Here is a 27022-nt window from a genome sequence, read left to right as displayed (position 1 = left end):
AAAACTTACTGTAGGCAATGTTTAACCCTAGATTTTTTACACAAAACTACTTCTGTACAAAGAACAGGGAGAGGATATAGCCCTCTATTTTTAAAGATGTTAAATGCAAAATGTTAAAAACAACTGTTCTAGAAGGAAAATTCCGGCCATGTTGATAAAGTTACTGGAATGTAATGTTAACAAACTCATTTTTAAAGGCAGAATTAAATTCTCTAGGAAACTTTTGTACCATTTTGAATTTGTAAAATGAGCCCAACAGTGATTTTTATTCCCTGTTTAGAAGATAACATTTTACTGCTCTTCCTTGTGTCAATGCTACCCCCTACTGTACCTGGATGATCTGGGTTCAAGTCTTCCACTGCAATTTGAACCACATCTGCCAAATCCTGTTCTGACATCATTCAGAATCAGGCAACAATATTCGCTCAAATACCACGGAAGGCCCCAAACTCACACTCTAAGGTCTGCCACTTCGTACAACCCTGAAAGACAGCAGCAAAAAAAAGAATGTTAACACACAGAGTAAATTAATACTTTATTCATGTTCTTTAAAAGGAGCTGTGGCTCAGAGGATTGATAGTGAGAATCAGAGCCTTTCACCTTTAGGTCATTGGTTCAAATCCAGATTGGTTTGGTTATGGCCACCTAATGAACATTCAGCGATCCTTGTGAAATAGATAGGGTAAATACTGGCCCAGTTCCTAGCGGTCACATGTCCATATCACAGAAACTACAATGTCAACTGCCATTAATTGCCACTTTGTTTGGTAGCTCTCCAAGGAGGACCAAGACTGAAATACCCCTGTCACTTCTGAGTTGGTCCTATCTGGACCTGTGAGGAAAGCCTGCACTATCCCAGTGCATGTGCTGTATCTCTTCTGTGAATAAAGACAGTCCCTTCACTCCCTAGTTTGGCACTTCAATGCCATTCACCAACACTAAATACACGGTAAAGTGTTTGTGTTTTATTTTAAATATAATTTTTGTTTAAAATTTATTTTTTAAAAATAACAACAATACTTACACATACATTTACAGAAAGAAATAAAACAGAAGACACTTTGGCCTCTTTACTAAGGGAATAACATTCCAAAATTGCAGGGTTCTTTTCATTTACAAGCTTTTTTAAAACAGGTACATTATTTAAATGTTTATATTGCAATAGCATCCAAAGACCCAAACCAACACTGCACCCCCATTGTGCAATGCCCCGTACAAACATATATAGAGACATTGTCCCTGCAACTGTGACATTCCTGTGGGATCTGTAAAAATCTTGGTTAACACACACTGAGATTAGGGACTTCTCTGCTGCTAATTAAAACTAAATTTGAACCAAAGTTCAATTTTTACTCTCTTGGCTCCAACCTCAGCCTGGCATTTCTACAGCTCAGTGCTGATGAAGCTTAAATCTATTTCCAAAGCATGGTCCTGATTCTAGAGCCAAACATTTTTCAGCCCTGCTCCTGCAGAATTCTCTGTCAAAGGTCTTTAGAGGCTGAAGATTTTCCTTAATATGGTTACTAAAGTTGAATTAAAATCATAGGAACAGTTCACATCTGTGTTTCCCCACAGTTATAGAAGGATGGACAATGCATGCCAGAAGACCAGTCTTTTTTAATACCTGGCACAAAGAATACTAGTAGGATAATTTGAGGTTTACCAATGGAAATGGCAATTTATCCCTTAACCTTGACACTGAATCAAATCCAACTATGCATAAACATTTTCCTCTTTCCTTCTTCCACTTGAACACACGAAAGCAATTAAACCAGGCAGGTGGAGTGCAATTTTTTCAAAAACAATACAGTGTCACCAACGACTTCTGAGATTGGCCTCAGCAGCAGCTGCTCATTAGAAAAGCCTGTATCTTTTGAATGAGGATGCCACAGAATATCAGAGTTGTTTACTCAAAATGATGTTGCTGCCAATATTGACTCATTTGAAATTCTGATCACTATGAAAACTGTTGGGATTGTATAGACTATGGCAAGGTGCCCAAGAAAACTGGCAATAGGTTAGTGCATGTGGTTGCCATTTTGGCAAGTTAAATTTGCCATTTCTCAGAAGTCCTGGGAACCGGCCAGTCTTAACATAATAAAACAGCTGTGCTAGAATTACTGTTTCATAATGTCACTAACTGCGTACTATTCAGAACCCTGCCCTTAATCTGAAGGGATGCATCTTTCAATCCACACATTAGAAAAGGGACAAACTGTCAAATCTTGATTTTTTTAAAAAACCGTATTTACAACACTAGATAGCAGTAAATATTTCATGATTCATTTTAGCCTTGCCCAGCAGTGCTGTTCTAGTTATGAATACATCAGCATATTATAAATCACTTTCAAGGGATCTGTAACTCACTTGTTTAAATTCAATTTAGTCCGATATACAATACACACATTTTCCGCTTCCAAAATCCATTTGTTATAACAAAATTAGTTCAAGTTAGTTAAGCCCTCCCTTAGTGCAAGTGAAAAACAATTTCCCGTTTCTGACCTCCTTTCTCCACTCCCAGCTTCTTGTGTCATGTTCTGGTGAAATACTCGCATATGTTTAAAAAAAAACAAAAACAATTCCAGGCACAAAGCCCCACTTTATCCTAGCTTAGACAGATGTCTTTTAGCAGTTAATGAATATAAAGGATTAAAACAGCCAAGATATGGTAATTTATAAAATGGCACACATATATGGTAATATTTCCTCATAACGTTATTAATTTTCACCTTTTTTAAACATATTTTCAATAAATCAGACATTGCGTACAGGTAACTGGTCAAGGTCATGATGAAGCATAGTATTTTACAAACAAGAATCTGCCATTTCTACATTCTCACCGGGCATAGCACAACATGAGTCTGGAGCCCCCAGACTCAGAAAGAACCTCCATCAAAACATTAAGGAAAAATGTGTTTATTTGTATACACACACACAATACATGGATTATGGAGGCACTGGTAACTTGACAGAAATTGCACAGAAATTTGAAATTAAAGCTGGAGTAAAATGCTTTAAAAGATTAAATTTAGGGTAGAGTTTTCAGAAGAGTTCAACATTGGTCTAACTTTGCTTCCGCTGAAGTAAATGGCAAAACCCCTATTAACTTCAATAGGAGAAGAATTAGGCCTGCACTAAGCACTTTTGGAAACCTACCTTTAGTCTACAAATTTTGCGTAATAAGTCTTCAGTGGACAACAGAATTTTCTGCACAATTTTCCTAGTAAAATTAACTTTTCCAGAGGAAACATTTTAAAATGCTCCTGTTTTTAAATGTTGCTGTTTTCCCAATATTTCTTTGGACTCCTTGAGTTGAAAAATCAGTCCTCACAAACTCCAGATGTCACACACATTCTTTCAATGTCCCAATCTGAATCCATTTCTGAAACGTTAAAAATTATATACATAAAAAGAGAAGTTATTCCTCTTATTCAGAACAAGTTTTGAGCTACCCAATGAATAGTGGACAGAAGGTCAAGGTCAGACTAGCTGATCCAATGGTCCCTTCTGGCCTTAAAAATCTATGAACTACTCAGACACTTCAGCTACCTATTTCCCATCCCCAGCTGTGCTCCATACAGACATCTGGTAAGCCAAGGAGACCGAGTGGGCAGCAGAGAATAAAGGGCTATAACAGAGGGGAGAAAGATACCTACAGTGGCATGAGGGGATAAGGGGGGGCTTTGGAGAGACAAGATGGTTTAGCAGAAAAGTGCAAGTGCCCTGGGGTTTTGTGGTTGTGCAGGGGCCCCGGAGCAGCGGGAGGTAAACCTAGTAGCTCTGCCCCATGGCATGGGTGCATAAAGGCTCCCAACAGCATTATTGCTTGCCTTTCCCATTACTACCCCACTTCCTTTCTCCTCCAAGATCACAGAATGTGCTGTTTACAATCACTGTTACAATTTAACAATGACAACTAGCATGGGAAGATTTGCCACCATGATGAGAAAAGTGCCTGAGCAGGCCGGTAGGGAGCAGTGTAACGCAGACAGGCCCAAGCACGTGTATTACCCATGTCCGACTATCTTCTCAATATTTCACCAAAGAGGGTGACTTGTGGTATCTGCTAAAAGCTAAGAACTAGCCAATTGTCATGGTTAATGAGAAATATTTATACAGAAAACAACTTTAGAGCTATGTGACATGAAGGAAATTATGTTTCAAATCTGTTGGGAGTGAAACCTATCACCTGAGAAGGGGAAGTCGAAGAGCTGACCTAATCAACATAAGGACATTGAACATCCATGGACGGGGCTTATGTTTACCATCTGGAGTAGATGCAGACGGGAGGTTTATAAAGACAAATGAACCCCAGAAGAGTTCTTCGAAGAGGCGGCCTCCTGGGCTAAGTGACAATAGCTTGTGACTGTATACGAGAAGAAATGGCCCAAATAGTTATCCATTACAGAGGAATAACTCTGCCAGTGAGAGTTGTCTCATGAACAGTGGATCTCACCTCCTTGGACGAGCACTGAAAGAACCAGTGGGTGAGAAATACCTTACTAGACAGGAAAGTAACTTGTTAATAAGTATAGGTTATATATTGTGTTTTTTGTTTTTCTTGTAATTATAACCTTTTGTTTCCAAGCCCTTATACTTTTTTTATTTGAATCTTTATCTCAAGCTCTGTTAAATAAACTTTAATTTGGTTTTCATTGCTTTTTCCTAAGGAGAGTGTAGACAAATTGACCTATGTTAGGTTGACTTACAGCCATTGCATTAATTGCTGCAGTGGCTGATGTCCACACTACCCTTCTTCTGCTGGTGGTGTGCGTCCTCACCAGGAGTGCTTCCACTGACTGAAGAGGGGCATGAAGAGGGGCAGTGTGGGGGATTGAGAGCCAGGGCTCAGCTCCACACACTTCCCCACCAGGAGCCCAGCTGCCGCCCTGGGCTTCTGGCCTCCGCATTCCCAGCTGGGAGCCGGGGGAAGCCACCCAGGGATTCTCGCCTCCAGTGCAGAGATCCACACCCAGAGTCCGGTCAACTGCCATGTTCCCGGCAGGGAGTGGGGAGCCTTGGCAGCAGCCCAAGCCAGGAGCCTGGGTGGCGGCCTGGTTTGGAACGGAGACCGGGCAGGAGCCTGGCTCAGAAGGCAGGAGCTCGAGCCATGAAATTGACATGAACAACAGCCAACAGCAGATGTAAGAAACGTAGTGTCTACACAAACATGCATCACCCTAACTACACCGACATAAGCCCTACACCTCTCCTTGAGGTGGTTTTATTATGTCAGCATAGCAGGGGAGTTGGTGGGAGGAGCATTAAATTTAGTGTGTATACATCCTCTTTTGTGTCGACAAAAGCTGGCTTTTGTTGAAGAAACTGTGTAGGGTGCACAAGACCTTATTAAACAAAAGTAGTAATTGTTTTTGGTCACCTTGTCCTGCAAGATTTTATAACTAGAAGATCTTATCTTTTTACATCTAGTTTTTAATGTACAGATTGGAAGTGGAAAACAAGCTTTCCTGCTTTTACAAATCCAAATTGGCTTCTTAACTTTGAATGCAATAGTCATTGAACTGAACTAGTTGAATAAACTGAAACGAAGAAGATATTCTCTCTGCACCTGCAGAAGAGCCTACTGCTTTCAAAAGCTGGTTTAGCACTTCTGGAACCATAATTTGTTGGTGCTCAGTCAGTGACTTCCACCAGTTCAATGGTTTGACTTTCTTTAAAACTTGCCAGCAGACATATACTGATTAATATTATTTTTTGCATTTAATTTAAATGATTTTAATATATATTATAATGAATTTAGGCCTTAACATAAGTTGTCAATTTCAAATAGGTTTGTTTTTAAAAAAGAAACTTGTATTTAATTAAAAATAAAAAATCTCTTTTTATCCACTCTCCTATTTGAAACACTTCAATTAATGCTTATTTTCAGTTTAAGGTGCTTGCAATTTCCCAGCAGGGAGCAAGCGCATGCTTTAGTTCCAGAAAACAATTACAGTTCCTCAGTGAGGGTTAACCACATATAGCATTATGTTTAAGTTCGTCTGTTTTCAAGTTTTCTGTGCATAAAAATGGCCTATTGTTTAATAGTAGAAGAAGATGTTTCTTCCCACTTAACTAATCCAAAAATGTCTGACTGAATTTTGCTCAAACCCTACCAGGAAAAATTAAAACAAAATTAAAATTTTAGGTTGCTGTCAAACATTGAACGCTTTATGCTGACTGGCAGGCTAGGGACTAGCAGTAGGAAGATACAGATGCTCAAGTGAGAGGTGGGGTTGGGTGACAAGGAATAAAAGGTATATAGGATAAAGAGGAAAAGGTCCCATGTACACATTTACTAGGACTGTTTGCTGCAACATCATCTATTTTCGCCTAAAAGTCTCCCATTGCAAGCACTCGTGCAGCCTTTGCATATGAGATCTGACAAGATGACAGTTTGGGGTATTTCTCTATGGCAGAAAGCAGTCAGGTACTTTTGAACCTGTTAACTTTGCCTCAGCAAGCAGTTATCTGAACACCATGAACTCTTTATCACCCTTCTCTGCCTTTTGATATTTTAAATGTGATACAGGATAGTGAACACAGTTCAGTCTCTAAATTAAACTTGTAATTGACTTAAAGTGAAATTAACTTTATGAAGTTTTGGTAGATGAAGATTTATTAACCTTCAGAGGATTAAAAATTTCCATCATCAAAATATACAGTAGTCTGTTACTCCTCTGTAATGATAACAGTTCTCTCTCAGAATCTAGGAACATTTCCCCAAATTTTGGAAGGATAATTTTTTCTTGGGATACAGGAAGGCAAGGAACTAGTATATATCTTTAGGTTTAATCATCTCAGTGACTCATTCATGTTCTAAGTGCTACTACAAAGACAAGTATTTTTTGAAATGCCACCTTCTAAAATACAGATGGATGAAGTTAATGTAATAGCTCCTGTAATTTGTAAAGGGATCATTAGGCCAGGAGGTTTTGCTAATCGGTAGTAATATAGATTTGCAAAGTAAGCATGTGTACTGTTTTTTGTTTGTTTGAAGTAGATCTATTGCTGGAGGAACAATCCCCTCCCACTCTCCTTTCTTTCTTTTTTTCCTTTCTTCTTCTTTGCATGGCTGATAAAGTTAGGTACAACTTCCAGAGGAAATCAACACTGATCAGAATTCATCTTGCCATCTGGAAAGAATCAGTATTGATATGTGTCAGTGTTTAAAAGCTGAATGAGGTAGAAGAGTAGGAAGGGGGAAAGGAGCTAGAATGTGGGTGTTGAGGGAAGCCATGGAGGAAACATGGGGATGTTGGGCTGCGATAGAAGGTCTAGGAAAATTTGGGATATCTGTGAGGAGGATGGGGCAAGAAACAGGGGAGCAGAGCTGGTGGAAAGAAACAGCGGCAAGTGGAGCTCCTGGCTGTGACTTTTTCGGGGGTTGCCTGAAGTATCGGGGGTAAATCACTACCACCTGCTTACAGCAGGAGGGAGCCCTGACTGTGCCCACTAAAGGAAATTGTCTCCAGCTAGTGGCTTTTGGCTGCTCTGCTCTGGGCTCTTTCCCTCTGCAGGTTAGCAATTCACACACCCTATGTTGTTACACTCGAGTGCCAGTCCCCTCTCTCATGCACACCAATCTGCTTACTTCGTGGAAACAGTGTACCCTAGTTCATTGGTTTCACCTCAGTTCTACACTCTTCTTAGCAAAAGGCTATGAAAACCAAACTGAAGTTCATTTAACAGAGCTTGAGATAAAGATTCAAATTAAAAAAGTATAAGGTTTGAAACTGAGACAAAGTCTGAACCAAAAGAAATGGTTGCAACCTTTTTCGATTGGTTCAATGAAGCATTGCTTTAATCTTATTTGGAGTGATTTTTTTGTTGTTCAAGAACTAACTAAACTGTGGCAGTTCCTCAGTTCTAAAGACTCACTCTCTCCTCAGCCTCCCACCCCAACCCTAATCCCTCTGGGCGTGGCCTAACACGTTTTCTGAATATTGTCACCTTGATGTTTTTCCATCTAATGGGTTTGGATCAATGTAGAATGACTGACTATAAAATAACTTGAGTCTTGAAGAGACAATTTTTACTAATTCAAATAAATACAATACCTAGACTGTAGGCTTCTTGAGGGACCTTACCTAATCTATGTTCTGTACAGAGCCAAGTATGGTTAACAATAAATACTAATGAAGCCAATATCTGAAGTATTGTTACCTTCCAGACTCCCACACTTTGTTTCTTTTTCAACTTAATAGAATATTTATGTTTACAAATTTTTGGGGGGGAGGGAAGAGAGGCCCGTTGATGGCACATGTACAGAGCTGAGAACAGCTTTTGGGCTTTTTTAACGTTATTACTATCACTGCTGATACTCCAACAGTGAAATTGATTAGGAAGCGTGCAGACTCATAAATGGGAAAGGGGGCAAAGACAGAGAGCTGCCTGAAACCCCACAGAGAGGTAACTCTGTTTTTTACCTGAAAGCATTTATTCACAAATACATGGAGCCCTATTTGTGATGTTTGAACTGTAAACAAGCACCAGTGTAAAACAGGTAGAGCTGACAAGGGTAGAACTATTTTTGTTTACATTCCATGTTTCTTTAAGAACACAAATATTTATAGGTAAATGTATATGACTGCATTATCTTTTCTGGCTAAATTTAATTTAAAATACTAAAATCTGTGGGAAAACAAGTTACAGGTGTGTGGTCAACAGCCTTTCTAACATACAAACATGTATCAATTAAACATAATTTTACTTTGTAAAACTAATTTGGGGGGGGGGGTATGAATAAGGTGATTTAGAAACGTAGAGTTTCAATACATGAAATGTATACTTCAGCTGATCCTGTTTCAGTGACTGCAAATATTGGCTGATGTTCCTGAGTGCTACTTTACTGTGGCCAGATTGCTACAATACTTTAATTGTATGTAACAGGAGGACATTTGTTCCAGTTTACCATAGAATCCAAAATGTGACATTTTACTTCCCCTCTGCCTGCTCCAAACTTTAAATTACATTTCTTTTGCTTTAAACAAGAATAAATCCAATGAAGAGGAAAAACTGATAAACACAAACACACATTTTCAAATAGTTATTTTTTTGTTGCAAATATATATTTTCTTCTCCATGCCACCAGTCAACCCCTTCTTTATTTGCCCTGCATCCAGCATGGGTACTACTGATTTAGGCCTCAGTCCTACAGACTTAAATACATGCTTAACCTTACACACTGTGAGCAGTCCCGTTGAAGTCAATGGAACTACTCACCATGTGTTAAGTAAAGCAAGTGCATAAATATTTGCTGGATCAGGGCCCAACAGTGCTTTTCGCAGGCTTTCACCTCTCTGACTTTCAAAACCTTTATAAAACCAAAGTCTGGCTCTGTGTCTAGACGAGAGTCACTCCATTTGGCAGCCAGAACTGAGTCTTCCTACACTACTGAATAATTCCCTCACAAAATACATTATATATCTACATACTATAACATAACATAATAAAAAGAAGCCTTTTAAATAGTGTATAAGGTCAAATGCATTGTAAACAGAAGAACTGCCAAGCCTCCTATGGACTTCATGCACCAACATGTTGGAAATAGAAATATGAAACCTCAAAAGTATTTTAAATAGAAAGTCCGATTTTACACTGCATTGACTTGCACTGTAATCTATGAAGAGAAAAAAACGCATCTTAAAATTTCTGAACTTTTACCTTTCTTCTTCCCACTCCACATTACTCAAAAATGGTAAGTAAAAACATTCATTGTTTATACCCTATATTCTGTAACTAAACTGGACCACAACTGTTACTGTTTAATTATAAAAATACTAGGATATTACGATGTATAATAAGAATTATAACAAGCTCTATTACATGTGATATTAGGAAGTTCTTAGTTTCCAAACTGTAATGTAAATGCTTTTGACTCTGTTAGGCCATACCTAAAGATATTGCACCACTGACCGAGGACTATGGGGCTTACATATGAAAGTTTATAAAGTGCTAAAGAATTTCAAAGATACTTTTCAGTTTCCCTATACAGAATAAAACAAAATGTATGTCTGTAATGAGATGCCCCTGAAAGATCCTGTAGGCAAAAAGCCAGGCACCATCATAATACTGGACTTGGTTCACTAAAAAAATCATTATATTTAATGCTTCTCTTCTGTCTTTCTGGCAACTGTGAGTGGGACAGGGGGACAAACTGAGAGTCATTACAGCCTCATGCATAGGTGTTGGTCAGTTTATCCTTTAAGAATGAGCTACTATTGTACAGCTGGCATTGAGAATTCTTTCAACCTCTGTATTGAAAAGACTCAAAAGAGAGGAATGCAGGTTATAGAAACATATTACTGCAGCCAGAGCACAGAAATCTGGCCTCCCAATGTACGTGTCGATTGGCATGAAAGTGAAGGTAAGACAAGTAGGTAACCTAAAAATATCACTTTGATTATGTGGTGCTCGGACATGGTGTTGATGAGCTACAGTGCAAATCCCAAAAATTGAGAATGATAACAGGAAAAATTAAATAGATGCCTTAATAGCAAAGGATCTTGGAAGTTTGGTCTTCCTCTGGTAAGAAGTCAGAACTTAAAAACTTAAATAAAACTGATTCAGTTTTAAACCCATAAAAGCTCCACAATCTACAGAAACTCTTGTTCTCTTCAGGTTCATTGTCTTGTTTCTTTTCAGATAATTTCCCCTCTTTTGCATCCTAGCTGATACAAGTCTCTGTTTTGCTTGGTCATCTTTTTCCTTCTCTCCTTACTAACCATTCAAACTCTACTTTTGCCCAGTATCCCAACACTAAGCTTTGCTTGGATGCTCTCCCATGATACTTCTCCATTTGTCCATGTCTGTTTTATTTATTTATTTTTATTAAACCAAACACTGAAAGGGCTCATCTACATGACAAAATGTTAGTATGTTTAACTATCATTGTGAAGAGTCACATTAGCTGACACCATGATAACTACGGCTGATGGAGTAACAATGACAATAGGTTACAATTAACTATAGTATAAAAATTAACAATACACAACTGTTTTATTCCTTTATAAACTGTAGAAAGTGTGGCTTTGAAGGTATAGCAGTGCATAGACACTTGCTTCACCATTGGAAGCGGTTTTTCCATCATTGTAGTTAATCCACCCCCACAAAAGGCGGGAACTAGGTAGACAGAAGTATTCTCCCATCAACCTAGTGCTGTCTACTCTGGGGCTTAGATTGGCTTAACTGTCTCTCTCAGGGATCTGAATTTTTCACATCCCTGAGCAACGTAGCTAGGTCAACCTAATTTTTAGGTGTAGACCAGGCCTTTGAACAAAGAAGGCTGGTCTACATCAAAATATTAGGTCAACCTAACTATGTCACTCAGAGGTGTGAAAAATCCACATATCTGAAAGATTCAGTTAAGCCGACCTAAGCCCCAGTGTAGACAGCACTAGGTCAACAGAAGAATTCTCCCATCGACCTAGCTACCACCTCTCAGAGAGGTGGATTTTCTACAGAAACGGAAAAACCCCTTCTGTCAGCGTAGTACGTGTCTACACTACAGCGCTGCAGCTGTGCCGCAGTAGTGTTTCTAAGGGAGACATACCCAGAGATAGGTATGTGCAGAATGACATCAGTCTAAGGGTTTGTCTACAGACAGGTTTCAGAGTAACAGCCGTGTTAGTCTGTATTCGCAAAAAGAAAAGGAGTACTTGTGGCACCTTAGAGACTAACCAATTTATTTGAGCATAAGCTTTCGTGAGCTACAGCTCACTTCATCGGATGCATAAGCTCACGAAAGCTCATGCTCAAATAAATTGGTTAGTCTCTAACGTGCCACAAGTACTCCTTTTCTGTCTACAGACAGATGCTGCAGCTGTGCTGCTGTGGCATGGTAGCATAGAAACTTTGCTAAAGTGACATAAGGGACTTTTCCATTGCAGTAGTTAATCCACCGTCTGAGAGGCCGTAGCTGGGTCAAAAGAATTCATCCATCAACCTAGCAGTGTCTACACAATGAATTAGGTCGGCTTAACTATGTCCCTCAGGGGCGTGAATTTTTCAAAGCCTTGAGTGACATAGCTAGGTCAACCTAAGTTTTAGGTTTAGACCAGGCCTAAATTAATCCAAGTTTATGCATACGTTGAGGTTCCGTAGCCAGTATGCAACACTTAATTATTCTGGCTATTAATTAACTTCAGCCATAGGTTTCATTACTGGATGATAACAAATCAGGACTGGTCTAAACTGAAAACTTACATCGCCATAGCTGCATCTCCCAAGGGTGTGAAAAATCCACACCCTAAGAGTTTGTCCACACTTAAAACTCTACAGCAGCATGGCCGCAACTGTGCCACTGTAGCAGTTCAATGTAGACACACTCTACAGCGATAGGAGAGGTTCTCCCATTGCTGTGGTCAATCCACCTCCGTGACGTCAACAGCAGAATTCTTCTCGGCCTAGCACTGAGTACACTGGGAGTTAGGTTAGCATAGCTATGTCTCTCAGAGGTGTGGATTTTCCACATTCCTGTGAGACGTAGCTATGCCAATGTAAGTTTTCTGTATCGACCACCTCTATGAAACAAGAGCTACTCACCCACATCAGTTACAGCCCTTCCTAGGGTTAATACAGTGTACAGAATTTGATGTAGTTATTTAGTTGTATTGCTTGCATCCACTAGGTGGAGAATCTTTACTGACAATTGCTCCTAATTTTCAGAAAATCGGTCTAGACAAGGATATTACTCCAGGTGGACACCTCAGGGACCAATTTCAGTATATTTTATCTTCCATTCAAAGAACACTGAACAATGTTTTGCTGCCTGAAGGGGCATCCTGGGCTAACAAATGTAGTTGCCATTGTGGGTACTTATGTAGGGGTATGAAAAATAAAAGTACGGGTAGTTAAAAGTTGGCTACATTTCAGCAATATTGCTTTGAGAAAAGTTGGTGGCGGCATATACCAACAAGGCAGCGGGGGGGAGATTCACCATACCTTAAAGTTCTGACCAAATGAAGTACTCACATATGAAAAAATGTTCATGGAAAGGGGAAAATATCCAAGATTTAAAAAAATCTTACTCATAATTAATTCATCCCCTATTCAGAAATGCGTTCGTGAATTCTGGTCCAAGAACAACCTGTCTGCAAGTTCAGCCTGGGCAAATTTTAATTCGGTTATCCAAGATGTTTAGACTACCTCTATAAACAAACAACAGAAAGGAACTTGTAGCATGGTATGAAAATAACAGTGCGTATGTAGTGATGCTGGCAGAACGGTGCCAGCTAATGCTAAAGCCCCTGGGCCTCACTGAATATTGACAAATGCACAGCTGAAAAGCAGTCTGACTCACCTTTGTGTTAGTATTGTTAAAACAGACAGAGTTAGAAGAGTGAATTTAGTGTTTAGACTTTATGAAATGCTTGTAAGATCTTGCTTATTAGATATGCATGCCATGTTATGTGGTAACATTTAAATGTTTGCTCTGTAACCATAAAAATGTTTGCTAAGATTGAAAATCCCCACAGCCAATGGAGAAGCATTACCAAGCGTGAAATGCTAACTAACCACAAGAGGTGTCATCTTCTCCCCAACAATAGAAGGCATAGATGCCAAACAAGCCATTGTGGGACATCAGTAGACAAAAGACTTTGTTGATTGCTTCCCCCCAAGCCTTAGTCCCATCATAGCCTGAATGCTGAGGGAAGGGTATAAAAATCCCTGTCAAAGAGGAATTGTTATCACTTATGCTGCTTGGAATTCAGAGAGGGAAAATTTCTAAGCATAAGCAAGGGACCCCCAAGATGTTTGGCTTAGATTAGCTCTAAAGGACATATGGAGCTGGCGTATTACATCAGCGACTATTACATTTTGGAGCGTAAGACTGTATCTCATTTGGGCGCGCATGTTTACCTGCTTTAACCTTGTAAATAACTCAAGGGTATGTCTACACTGGCAGAGTTACAGCACCGGCAGTTACAGCACCACTCAGAGAACACTGAAAGGAAACCGCTGTTGTGTGTTCACACTGTCAGCTGCCTGCGCAATAGCATGTTCACACTTGCGGCACTTGCAGTGGTATTCGGAGTGGTGCACTCTGGGCAGCTATCCCACAGAGCATCTCTTCCTCTTCTGCTGCTAAGAGTTGTGGGAAGGCAGAGGGGGTCGCGGGGCATGCTGGGTCCTGTCCCAATGCCCCGTGAAATCCCTGTGCTTCTGTCTGGATTTGGTACCATCTTTCAACGGTTTGTGTTAGAGAGGCGCAGCGTGGAGCCATACAGATCAGGGATGCCTTGAGGCAGCAATTTGAAGCTGAAAGCCATTCATATTTGTTGCTATGCTCAGGAGTGCAGTGCTTGTAATGCTAGGAGTTGATTGTGATTGGTGCAGATGATGCACTATGAAGGTTTAAGAAAATTTCCTGTTACTTTGCAGGGCTCTGTTTGCTTTCAATTAATAGAATGGTCCTCCTCTGGTAAGAAGTCAGAACTTAAGCTGCTTTACTGTGCAGAAACTTGCCAGTGTAGACAAGGCCTTAGTTAATAAATATTTAGTTGGTATCATAGGATTGTCTACAAATATTGTACCTCAGATCTCAAACTAAAGACAACTGACCTGGGTAAGTCATTGGTTCTTTGGAACTGGAAGTAACTGTTGTGATTTTTGGTGTAAGGGACCACGTACCACAAAAACAGGCATACCAGGGTGGCAAGATAGACCAGAGTGCCCAAGGAGACTGTCTGTGACTCCACGTTAAGATTGTTACAGTACTTTAGGAGTTCACACTTGTTACTTGGTTGATGAAATCTAATTATAGAACATACAAACAGTTGGGGATTTGTGCCCTGTCCCTTGACAATCTGCCCTGAGGTTGGCACTCATGCTCATGAGCTACTCTAGACAGCTTGACATATGTATCTATACCAATCTGAATCATATGCTTTGAAGTTTATGTTCATATATATTTTAAACCCATTTTTGATTAATGCAAAGTGCAGACTGCATGAGAGGTAAAAAAATTTCCACTTACTAACATGTTTTCATTCAACTAAATTAAAATCAATGAGGTTTGTGTTCAGGGAAAGAATATCCTCAGTTTAACACACACAACACAGTTGAAACTCAGTGGTCATAAGATGTCTCAGGGCAGAAGGGAATCAAAAGAGACAGTGTCTCACTTGTTGCCATGAATACATGATATAAATTCAAATACTATTTTGGACTGCTTTCATGAAAGGTCTGGTCTCATACATTCCCAACAAAATGATGATTCAATTCTACAATTTTTTTAAAAAACTAACTTTTTCTTGGCAGAGGTAATAAGTGGGAACAAGACAGCAAATAATGGAACATTAATATAATTAAGCCCAAATTCTGCATTGTTATTGCCTTATTGTTGTAAACCACAACATATGGCAAAGAGGACTTCCCTGTCCACAATACCATTTTAGGTGAATTAGAAGATATACCTAGTGAAACTTTGTTTGAACTCGTCTGATTGATGCAATGTGTGTAAACAAATTATACAACAAAAGCAGTGGTAAGTTTAAATATTTAAATTATTTTTAAAATATTTTGTACTTCTGGTGACCCTCAGTGGATTTCAAAGCACTTTACAAATATTAAGCTTTAAAACACAACAGCTATCTGAGATAGTTAAGGAATGCTAAAGGATCATTTCCACCAATGAAAGCCAGCCATAAGCAGGGTGGAATGTAACAGCTGTTCAGCAATTCTACACAGGAGGAGTATCAGATGTAACTAACAGAACAGCAGAAAGCAGAATTGCCTAGCTGGTAGAGGAGACCTGGGTTCTCGGGAGAATGCATCCGATGAAGTGAGCTATAGCTCACAAAAGCTTATGCTCAAATAAATGTGTTAGTCTCCAAGGTGCCACAAGTACTCCTTTTCTTTTTGAGAATACAGACTAACACGGCTGCTACTCTGAAACCTGTCGAAGTGAGTCCAAGTCTAGATCTGGGTTCTATTCCTGGCTCTGCCACTGGAATGCTAAGTGACATTACACAAGTCACTTCCCCTATACGTGCCTCAATTTCCCCATCTGTAAAATGGGGATGATACTTTGAGCAGTATAGATTAAAAGTACTGTAAGAGCTCTGGAAAGATTATTAAACTTCTAAAATGAATAAGGTGGGAAAACAGTTCTCAGAGGTAACTTGGCCAGAACACCCCGGCTAACTCTCTTACTCTTGTGAAAAGGATTATGTGACCTTCAATTACAAACTTTACGTTATATCTCACTGCAAAGCTGATAACTCAAAAAAACCCTTTTATTCATAACATCTTGCTGGGCCATGGGCTTGGTATAAATTCTGAACGAAGACTGCCCACTACTGAATAACCAATACCATTTCTTGCAGCACCTCACAGCTTTCCTAGGTACTGTGACAGCAGAGTGAAATTAACCAGACTGATTAGTTTCACTACCACTAAAGACAGCTAGGAAGAAAGAAAAGTAGTAAAGACCTCTGCCACAGTACAGCCAAGACAGCGTGAACTGTCAAAATGGTGTGGGAAAAGAGAAAGTTCAATCTTGCTTCCAGCAGACGTGCATGTGTGTTCTGTATATGAAAGATAAGGACAGCACCCTTCCCAGCAGGGGGTAGGTTAGTTGCAACTAGGTTTCTCACAATAGTAAATAGAGTGATGATGTTCCTGGGTGTTCCTGTACCTTGCTTGTGGGCTCCCCCAATTCCTCTTTCATATCAGCCTCCAACTACTGGGTGTTCTAGTAAACTTGTTTGACACTGGCCACTGCAGAAGTCACGGAGGTTGTGGAACGTCACAGAATCCGTGACTTCTGTGACAGACACGCAGCCTTACTTATGAACCACCAAGCACAGAAAAACAAAAAACTCTGGCAGGACTAAGAAAGAGGCAGTAGTTGTTTGGAGGGAGCCAGAAAGACACCAGAACCTGCTGATCTGGAGAAGTTGAACCTGCCTTTCAGCACCAAAGGATAGTAGGACTTTAGGCAACAAGTGTGTGTAGGCTGCTTGTTTTAAAATCCTATTTTCTCCTCTAATGCTTTGCTCCCATTGCTAAAAAACAATACACAACTGACACACCACCTTAGGTATTTTATGACATCTGTTTGTTGCCTTTCCTTGTTTTTGATATTTTGAACAAAAAATCCCTATTTATTTAATATTTTATTAAACCACTTTATTTTGTACTGGATTGGAATGTATTTGTACTAGTGCCTATGAAGAGGTTTTAGAGACACTGCCACATTCTTCATTATCTTCAGATGTAATTTCAGATTTCCACTACATACGTTCTCCAGTTTCAGTACAACAAAGTACGGATTTTGACACAAAAATCTCTATATTTTAGCATTTACAATATACAGCTTAACAAACACAGTGATAGGTTGAGTCCAGTAGAAAACTAAACAGACAGTATTTTTGTCTGGTTCAAATGAATGTTGTTACCTAATTATAAAAGCTCAATCACCCTCTTTTTGGAAAACTCCACAAGACAGGACTCTAAAGATGGACTCTTCCTTGCAGAGCTCCTCAACTTTATCCTGGGGGGAGAGGGTTCAGGTCAGGGTTTGACTCAGTGCAAAAGGCTGCACAGTCTGCCCCCAAACATGGGTGATGACATGAAACACACATGGAGGTCATGCACCTCTTCATCAGACCTTGCCCCAGACAGCTTTGCTCCAATACAGCCACATTAAAATGAACCACCCCGTATTTTTCACCCCTTTCTATAACATGAACCCCAGCCTTACAGAGTGATATTCAGAGGAAGGGAAGGATAGAGTCATGGTAGCAAGCTAACTCTATTTCCACAGAGAAAGGCGTAGATCAGCGGTGGGCAACTTGCAGGTCGTGAGACAGTTTGTTTACACTGACAGTCCACAGGCACGGCCACCCACAGCTCCCATTGGCTACGGTTCGCTGATCCTGGCCAATGAGAGCTGCTGGAAGCGGTGCAGGCAGCAGGGACGTGCTGACCGCCACTTCCTGCGACTCCCATTGGCTGGGAATGGCGAACCACAGCCATTGGGAGCTGCGGGCAGCTGTGCCTGTGGACAATCAGTGTAAACAAACTGTCTCACCGCCTGCCAGTGGATTACTCCGATGGGCCACGTGCGGGCCCACGGGTTGCCCCCACTGGGGTAAATGGATGAGATTCTGAGAGGATGCTTTAGACCAAAGGCTCTCACCACTTTGCCTTAGAAGTCTAAAGTTAATACCAAATAAGTAATAAATGTTGTAGAAGAAAATTCTACCTTGGTTCACAGATCAATAAATACTGCTTATTAGTACCTGGAAAATGGAGTTTTATGTAAACGTGTTGAAAAACAGGTGTTACAAAACAGTATATGCTGTTTCAATGGTTCAATAGTTTAAGTTCTGGTTAAAAAAAAGGTACTTATAATGTTTTATAAGAAGTTTAGTGGGGAAAAAAATCATCAAAATTGCCCATGACATATTTTTGTGGGGGTTTTGTTTTTTTGCAGAAAAGAACTCCCCTCCAAAAAAAAAAAATAGTTTTCAGTTTTTCATCAAAAAACAAAAAAATATCAAAAATTGAATTATTCTTCAAAAATATTTTTGTTAAAATGATCAATTCTACTCAGTATCACTTGTGAAAACTTTAAAGCACGTAAGGAAAACCAATCAAAGTTCTATTCTCTACCTTTCCATCTCTGTTTGGGTCTTACTAAATTCAACTCTTCTTTCACTGCCAGCTTACAACAGTGGCCAGAAACACTTTTGTTAATCTTTGGCTGATCAAAAGTTTAAGCCTTTTCCTTACAGAGATGGTCATCACCAAGGTTATATATATGCCTGGATGGAAAACTGGAACAATACCTTCCTGAGCTAACTAGGAAGACCATTGGGAAACGCTAGTTAGTGCAGAAAACAGCTGCAGTAAGTTTCAGTTACCTTCCTCGTAAAATTAGAAGTGATAATTACCACTCACAAAGTCCTATGTTTCAGAGTAGCAGCCGTGTTTGTCTGTATCCGCAAAAAGTAAAGGAGAACTTGTGGCACCTCAGAGACTAACAAATTTATTTGAGCATAAGCTTTTGTGAGCTACAGCTCACTTCCTATGTATAAAGCCTACGGCACAGCTGCTTCAACGGTCAGCATCCCTCTGACCCATCAGACCAACTATATTTGTCCAGCCATTTTATAAGGGTAGGGCTGAAGGGAGCTGCAGACAGTGTTTTCAGTGAAAGACCTTAGCCACCATCCAGGAATAAGACCCATACATGAATCTGGCTTCATTCAGGAAGCTTTGTAAGATGCAACACTTAATTCAGGCTTTTCACTGCCACACACAGTACTGCAAACTTTCAGCTTGCATACTAAGTTTTCCTTTCTCTGTCTAAAAGAAAAGGAGTACTTGTGGCACCTTAGAGACTAACCAATTTATTTGAGCATAAGCTTTCGTGAGCTACAGCTCACTTCATCGGATGCATACTGTATGAGCTGTAGCTCATGAAAGCTTATGCTCAGATAAATTGGTTAGTCTCTAAGGTGCCACAAGTACTCCTTTTCTTTTTGCGAATACAGACTAACATGGCTGTTACTCTGAAACCTTTCTCTGTCTAGTAAAGCTGCTTTATTATGGTGTCATGGAGGTTTCTGCCTTGAGAAATGTTGTTCATATCAGGCAAAGAGCAGGCATTTAGTATGAGGACAGACACCATTACTTATACTAGTAATAAATACTGACTCAGGTTGTCTTATTTGACTCAGGAAACTAGCCTATAATAAAAATGACTATTCTTCTTACAAATCTGTAGAGACTTCAGATTTGGATACACTTGCATCTAGCAGAGAGAAATATTTGTTTAATAATGTGTTTTATTCTTATGTGATTCATCTCAATCAGAATGCATCACAACCAGAAAGAGCAATGTGACTTTGTTCTCTTTCTAGCATGTATTATTAAATTTCTATATTAAAATAGTCTTCTGACCTAGCAATTTAGAAAAAGTAAACATTCTAATACAAGCTTCCAAGCAAGCTAATTTAGAAAAAGTATGGTAATGAACCTGTATAATATACTATAAAACAAGTCAGTTAGTTACTTCCATTTATCGAAGCCCTTCCTTATTCTCAAAAAGAACTGTTTTAAGATTAAGTGAGCTGTAGCTCACGAAAGCTCATGCTCAAATAAATTGGTTAGTCTCTACGGTGCCACAAGTACTCCTTTTCTTTTTGCAAATACAGACTAACACCGCTGCTACTCTGAAACCTGTTTTAAGATGTTTACTTCCTGCAAACTAACACTCGATTTCTACAAAAAGGAAGTAGTTTAATTGTTTATTCAGGGCATCAAGCTTTAGGAAACTGATGTAACTATCAGACTGAGCTTTAAGATACAGGGAGAAAACGAATATTGTTCAAATTCTTGCCGAGTATACATAATTCAAAATAATTAAATTGAAGAACAATCTATAATCATGAGCAGAACACTGCTGAAGTTCTTCCTCAGCTTCTGAATTGCACATCATGTTCCTAGGGCAATCCTATTTTGCTTATACCACTTCATAAGTCTTCCTAAAAAAAGAGGATAGCTACAGCCTTTAAACCTATGAACGTTTATGTACTTTCAAAAGTTACTCACTGATCTTTAGAAGACAAGTTCAATGAGTGAGTTTATGCAGCAGATCCAGTCCTAATTTTTATTATTTCTACAAATCCACACCCTGGACATAAAGAAGTATTTGATTTTTAATTGTAAAATAATTAAGCTCTAATTTACAGTAAGAGAACAAAAGTAAAATAAGTTCAAACTTCCAAGTGATCCTTAAATGACTGTTTCGCAGAAAGGTATTAGAGGGTTCTGTCCAATGGATGATTTTATTTGTCGAAACATGGTCTTATTTATAGACCAGAATACAAGTGTACTTAAAATAAGGAAATTTAAACTTATTGCGCATTCTGACTAGTGCCTTACTATATGTTCTGCAACACAGCAACAGAGCAAATTAAGGATTTAGACGTAGCTTTATCAAAATCTTAAACTGTGGTGAGTCAGGCCCTGCATTTGAATTCAAATAAATTGTTTATTTCCTTTTTCACACAGAAATTAAGAAATGAAAATATGGAATCTTTACTTTTTTAAACTAAAATACAAATAAAAAATAAGTAATTTCAATAATTTAAAATCGCAACTAAGTACCAAATTCCAGGAAATTACGCCCATGAAGAAAAGATTTTATTGGAAATGAGTTTTGTATATACAGCATAACTACTTCAAACAACAAAAAATGTGTGGCTGGTAGGTTTGCATATATTCCTGCTTCAATTTCTGCAATATCTGCAGACCTTTAGAATAGTCTTATTTTTGTATGTGCTTCTGTGTATGCAGAGAAGTTCCCATCTCTTCCCATTAAAAACAAATGGTTGACTTTATTGTGAGAAGTAGCCTTATGTACACATTTCTTACAAGAACCACATAAATTCCAACTCAAGCAATGCCTCATTAAAAAAATATCAGAGCTTGGAAGTTCTGATAAACAAAATGAGAATGTACATGTTCTGTGAATTCATCTAATTTTTTCCTATGTGAACATGAATCAACATGAAAAAAGGGGTAGAGAGAACTACAATATCCACATATAAGTCAATGCAAATTTGGTTAATGTGGGTTGAACCTACTCTGCACTCATTGTAGAATCAGGATCTTACTCAGGACAACCCCAAATACTCTTTTAGGGTATGAAGACCCATATCTCATATATTTAACCTTTCCTTAGGTAATCAATGGAAACCAGTATAAAACATATCTTGTGCACGACAGAAAAGTCTGTGATTTTTGTCCAGGGAACATAAGTAAGGCTAAGATTTTGTCATGGTTAATTTTAGTAAAAGTCATGGACTGGTCACGGGCAATAAACAAAAATTAACGGAAGCCGTGACCTGTCTGTGACTTTTGCTGCTCTGGCTCCATGATTTCCCCTGCCACCTGGTGGCTGGGAGCTATGGGGTTCCCCCTCTGCTCAGTGCAGCTGGAAGCTGCAGGGGGGCCATATTTCCCAAAGAGAAAACAATAAACACCCAACCATTCACCCAAGGCATCACCCTGCTTCCCCGCTCCCCTTTCCGCACAAGGCTGTTGCCCATCCCTGGAACCCTGAGGAGGGCCCCCTCAGGAGTCTGTCACCTGTCGCTGGAACCTTGCAGGGGGGCCCCTATCGCCTGTCGCTGGAACCCTGCTAGGGCCCGCTGGCTACCAGCTCAGTCCCGCAGCCCCTGGGGCTGAAGCAGAGAATGTCACCCAGGTCTCTGGAAGTCACTGATTCCGTGACTTCCTTGACATAAACGTAGACTTAAACATAAGCAAGGACTATTTCAAAAAAATTATTTAGCAGAACATGCACTGGTTGAATCCTGATCATCAAACATAACATTATCAGACACCAAAACTAATGTCCACTGGATTAGTGTGATACTATTAGGCATTAACATTACTAGTATTTTAAAGAGCCTTACAATTTTAGGTCTGTATTGCAGCCACCTGATGAATTAAACTTGACAAGATCATAAAGATGTTAAAACCTGTAAGTTACCATAAATTAGATTTTGGGACAAAGCAACATCCACAGAATGTGCCCAACAATTTCTGAAACAGGCAGGATGTTCACATCTATGAAAACTGGATTCAATCTTTAACTGCCCTAACAATTTATCAAGTTCTTCTACCTGTCATCTTCCAATGTATTATTGCAAACTGAGTTATTAGGCTAAAATACAGTTTGCTATTTATTATGGTTTCAGGATCAATTAGAATTTTTAGTTGTTAAATGAATGTTGTGTAAAATCTAATATGTATTTAAATAAATTAATTTATTGGTTGTTTTATTCAGAGAAAATATTAAAGGGACACTCAACTTAAGTTCTGGTGTTCAAAACTTCAAAATAGTTTCAAGTACCACCCTTATCCCTGCATATTTTGATGGTTTTACAACAGAGGTTCTCAAACTGGGGGTTGGGACCCCTCAGGGGGGGCTCACGAGATTATTAGATGGGGAGTCACGGGCTGTCAGCCTCCGCCCTAAACCCTGCTTTGCCTCCAGCATTTATAATCGTGTTAAATATATTAAAAAGTGTTTTTAATTTATAAGGGGGGGGTCACATTCAGAGACTTGCAATGTGAAAGGGGTCACCAGTACAAAAGTTTGAGAACCACTGTTTTACAGCCATTTTTTAAGTATTTCTCTGTGTATGTTGTGTGAAAGACCTAAAAAAGAAGGGAAACTATAATTAAACTGGTTTCAGAGTAGCACCCATGTTAGTCTGTATTCTCAAAAAGAAAAGGAGTACTTGTGGCACCTTAGAGACTAACCAATTTATCTGAGCATAAGCTTTCGTGAGCTACAGCTCACTTAATCACGAAAGCTTATGCTCAAATAAATTTGCTAGTCTCTAAGGTGCCACAAGTACTCTTTTTCTTTTTATAATTAAACTGAAATTTACTATTCAGAAAGGAAGGTTAAACAAAGTAAACTAATTGGAGAAGTATCCAAAAAAAAAAAAGCTCTAAACTTTCCCTTACAGTAATATGAAGTGTTATCAGTAAAAATAGTAGGCAAACAGTTTTCAGAAAATGATTTTTTTTAAGTTCATAATGCCCCTTTAAATTTGTGCTTCTGTTAAAAGATAAACAAAACTCTTCTCTTGGGAATACTAAAAATAAAAGAGTATAGAAACTATATAGCCCCCTAGCAGAATTAATTGACTATATTTGGTTATAAGTTTCATGCTTTTCACCATATAAGGAGAAAAAAATCTTTTAAAACATCTTAATAGTCCAAAGACAAGAGGAAAAAAATGTCTGATGGCTAAGTGCAGACTGATTCAGAAAATATCAACTCAAATGAGGAGAGCGGGGAAAAGGTCATTCACCTGCATGAAGAACATCATGCCCAGCTACATAATTTTTGCAATCGTTTGTATGTGCAAGCCCAAACCCCTTTCCATTACAGAAGTCCACAAGTGATACCTGGGGTGGGTAAAGGGCACCAACACCCCCTCTAGTTTTATTTACAATCTATTATTGGGGTAGAAGGTGCACCTAGAGAAACAGGCATTCCTTATAAAAACTCACTGGCAACGCAGTGTGTGTGCCACATTGGGAGAGTGGGGGTGGGATTACATCTGCCTCACACCAGCTCTCTCAGAAAGACCATCACAAAACCGGGGGTGGGAACAGCTCCCCCATTATAGTGCTACTCATGGGGGAAGGAGAAATGTAGGGTGTTCCCCCCTAAATGCTAGCCTTGCAATCCAATGGGCCTGGGGGGGCTGAGCCCCACCCTTCCCAGTAGGACTGAGGGGGGGGCAGCAGTGGGGTAGGCAGAGAACTGCCCCTCCCCCACAGTGCGGTGAGGGGCCTAGTGCCGGGGGTGGGGGGTCAAGGCGGAGACACCCCCCCCCCGGCCAGAGCCCCGGACGTGAGGGCTGCAGCCCCCCGGGGAGACCCCACCACGGTGCCAGCAGCCCCATGGGGGAGGGGCGGAGACTCGCCAGCGCCCGCAAACCGTAGGGGCGGGGGCAGAGCCCCCCCCCCGGCTCGGCCCCTCCCTGAGCCTCTCGCTCGCGGCCCGGTTGCCTGGCCGACGCTGTGAGCAGCGGGGAAGCCGTGCTGGGCCGCGGCCCTCGGGCCCAACAGCAGCCGGCCCGAGCCATCCGGCCGCGGGAAGCCGCGGTTACCGTGTGTGGTGGCGAATTCTCGTGGTGTTTGTCGAGCGGCTGCGATAATGGCGTCCTTCCTCGCGAGAGATCTCCGCGTCCTCACTGCGCAGGCGCCGCCGCGCCGCTCCCACTGCTTCCCCCGTCCTCCCCGGGAGGCTGCGCAGCCGCCCAGAGAAGCCTCCTCGCAACCGCCCTTAACCGCCGCACGGCCAATGTCGACTACAACTCCCAGAAGCCAAAGCGCGCTGCCTTGTGGCCGGCGCTCCCGTGGGGCAGGCTGGGATGTGTAGTACCATAGCGTGTCGCCGTAACTGCTGGGAGTTGTAGTCCAAAGGAGCCCTGGATCGTCTTCTGTGAAAGCTGGGGCGGGTAGTTAGCCCCATTTCATGCCCGTTAGGTACTACTCTTGGGTGAATACATCCCCAGAAGGATGAATTTTGGGAGTCCATGAAATCTCATCACCTTGAGCTGGGGCATCATGACATCATGACGTGACGTGACGTGACATGACATCATCGTGCAGCATTATGATGTTTTCACACACTGGCACCGCGTTGTGCGGCGCTTTCGCACTGAGCTGTGGAGTAGGGAGATTTTCCCACGACCTCGGTGAGGTTTAATGCATAATCACCAATGCCGAGTTACACGGGGGCTTCTGTGTCTGGTTATTGCTGGAAACCTGGACTGTACCCCTTCTTCTGTTCCTGGTCTGGTATCGCAGGGGTTTTGCAAAACCCAGTGTTGTGTCTTGTGTTTTTAAACCCCTTCAGATTTGTCAATTCAAAGAGCCACTTGACTGAGCTTGTAAAATTGGCAGCAGGCTGGCTAACTCTATGAGAACTACAGGTCCTCCACCATCAAGCCTGTCACATATTGACACATTGCCTTCTATCACTCCCTTCCCAAGTCTCCCTAAGAAGTCTACCCATGTCCAAATGGTGGATTGTAAGTCAACTGCAGATCCTAATGTGTGTTTAAAGGAAACTCCAACATTTTCATCCCTGTGGGCAGGTTATTGGATCTTGCAGAACTTGTGCTGCTTCAAAAAAAAAACAAACAAATAAGAACGTAAGAATGGCCATACTGGGTCAGACCTAAGGTCCATCCAGCCCAGTATCCTGCCTACCGACAGTGGCCAACGCAAGGTGCCCCAGAGGGAGTGAACCTAACAGGTAATGATCTAGTGATCTCTCTCCTGCCATCCATCTCCACCCTCTGACAAACAGAGGCTAGGAACACCATTCCTTACCCATCCAGGAAGCTAACAGCCATTAATGGACTTAACCTCCATGAACTTATCCAGTTCTCTTTTAAACCCTGTTATAGTCCTAGCCTTCACAACCTCCTCAGGCAAGGAGTTCCACAGGTTGACTGTGTGCTGAGTGAAAAACAACAGAATGGCAGCATTTAGCAAGGTTCAACATGTTGCCGAAAGACAGGCTGCCAGTAGGAATTGGCAAAAATAACACACTGGGCTTAGGTTTCCATTGCTCCATTCACGTGTTTGGAGCATGAATTGGGGATTAGGCAAAGGTGGCTTTAAAATACCTTTGTTTTCCCCATATTCTCAAACTGTTGAGGGCCCTGGTGGGCTCTGGCATAAGTCAGAGAAGCAGCAGGACTGCTCTCGTTTAAGCTCAGGTAAAAAAAAATAAAAAAATGTCTCTTTAGGAGTTATCCACCAGCCCTGGAGAGTAAGAATGCAATGTGTTCCAGTCACCAGTACTTCCTCCATTTACTGCGTCTGGTTTCTCCCTGCACCAGGGACTGGGAATGCAGAGGAAAGTATATGGCCATTGCAGCAGCTCACTGCTGGCTGGGGCATACCCACATGAGGAGTAAAAAGAAAAGGAGTACTTGTGGCACCTTAGAGACTAACCAATTTATTTGAGCATGAAGAGTGTTACCCAGGGGATGTTTTCACCTGCTCTACTGAAGTACCAGGGTGCAGCAAAGAACTGGCCCCAGGGAGTGCTCTCCATCCTTAGCTCTGTTCTTCAGCAGCACACTGCCCCTTTGCAACAATAGTAAATAGAGTGATAATAAGAGCTCTGGGGTTAGCAGCACTCTACATACTATTGTAGCAGAGAGACCTGGGGCAATGCACTGCTCAAGCAAGAGGATCCTGGAGGAAGTGAGCAGCACTAGCCTGGTAGAAAGGTGCAGCACTTCAACAGACCTGCACGTTAGAGACAGCAACAGGCAAGAAAACCTGTGAGGCATCATTGGGGATAGTCATAAGGAGAAAGAAAAGGAGTACTTGTGGCACCTTAGAGACTAACCAATTTATTTGAGCATGAGCTTTCGTGAGCTACAGCTCACTTCATCAGATGTCATCTGATGAAGTGAGCTGTAGCTCACGAAAGCTCATGCTCAGATAA

The 27022-nt window shown here is 40.7% G+C and overlaps 1 protein-coding gene across 8 annotated transcripts in view; it reads right to left on the bottom strand.

Annotated features, from left to right (window-relative positions):
* BANP (BTG3 associated nuclear protein) overlaps window positions 1-24834 on the bottom strand; it is a 244583-nt gene extending 219749 nt beyond the window's left edge. For 4 of the 8 annotated variants that reach the window (XR_012154540.1, XM_073308164.1, XM_073308169.1 and 1 more), the window contains exons 1-2: window positions 24660-24831; window positions 332-482 (exon numbers count right to left, since the gene is read on the bottom strand). Coding sequence is in view for 7 of the 8 variants with exons in the window: in XM_073308164.1 (XP_073164265.1) it covers window positions 332-401 (70 nt within the window). In the remaining variant the exon portion in view is untranslated. Of the gene's footprint in view, window positions 1-331; window positions 483-24659 lie in introns of all 8 variants that reach the window. The other 4 variants (XM_073308162.1, XM_073308165.1, XM_073308163.1 and 1 more) reach the window with 3 other exon arrangements.
* Between the last annotated feature and the right edge of the window lie 2188 nt (window positions 24835-27022).

This window comes from Lepidochelys kempii, chromosome 12 (assembly GCF_965140265.1).
Source record: "Lepidochelys kempii isolate rLepKem1 chromosome 12, rLepKem1.hap2, whole genome shotgun sequence".
NCBI classification, from domain to species: Eukaryota; Metazoa; Chordata; order Testudines; family Cheloniidae; genus Lepidochelys; species Lepidochelys kempii.
Note: the sequence above shows the minus strand (reverse complement) of the source record. Positions and strands in the feature narration are given on the sequence as shown.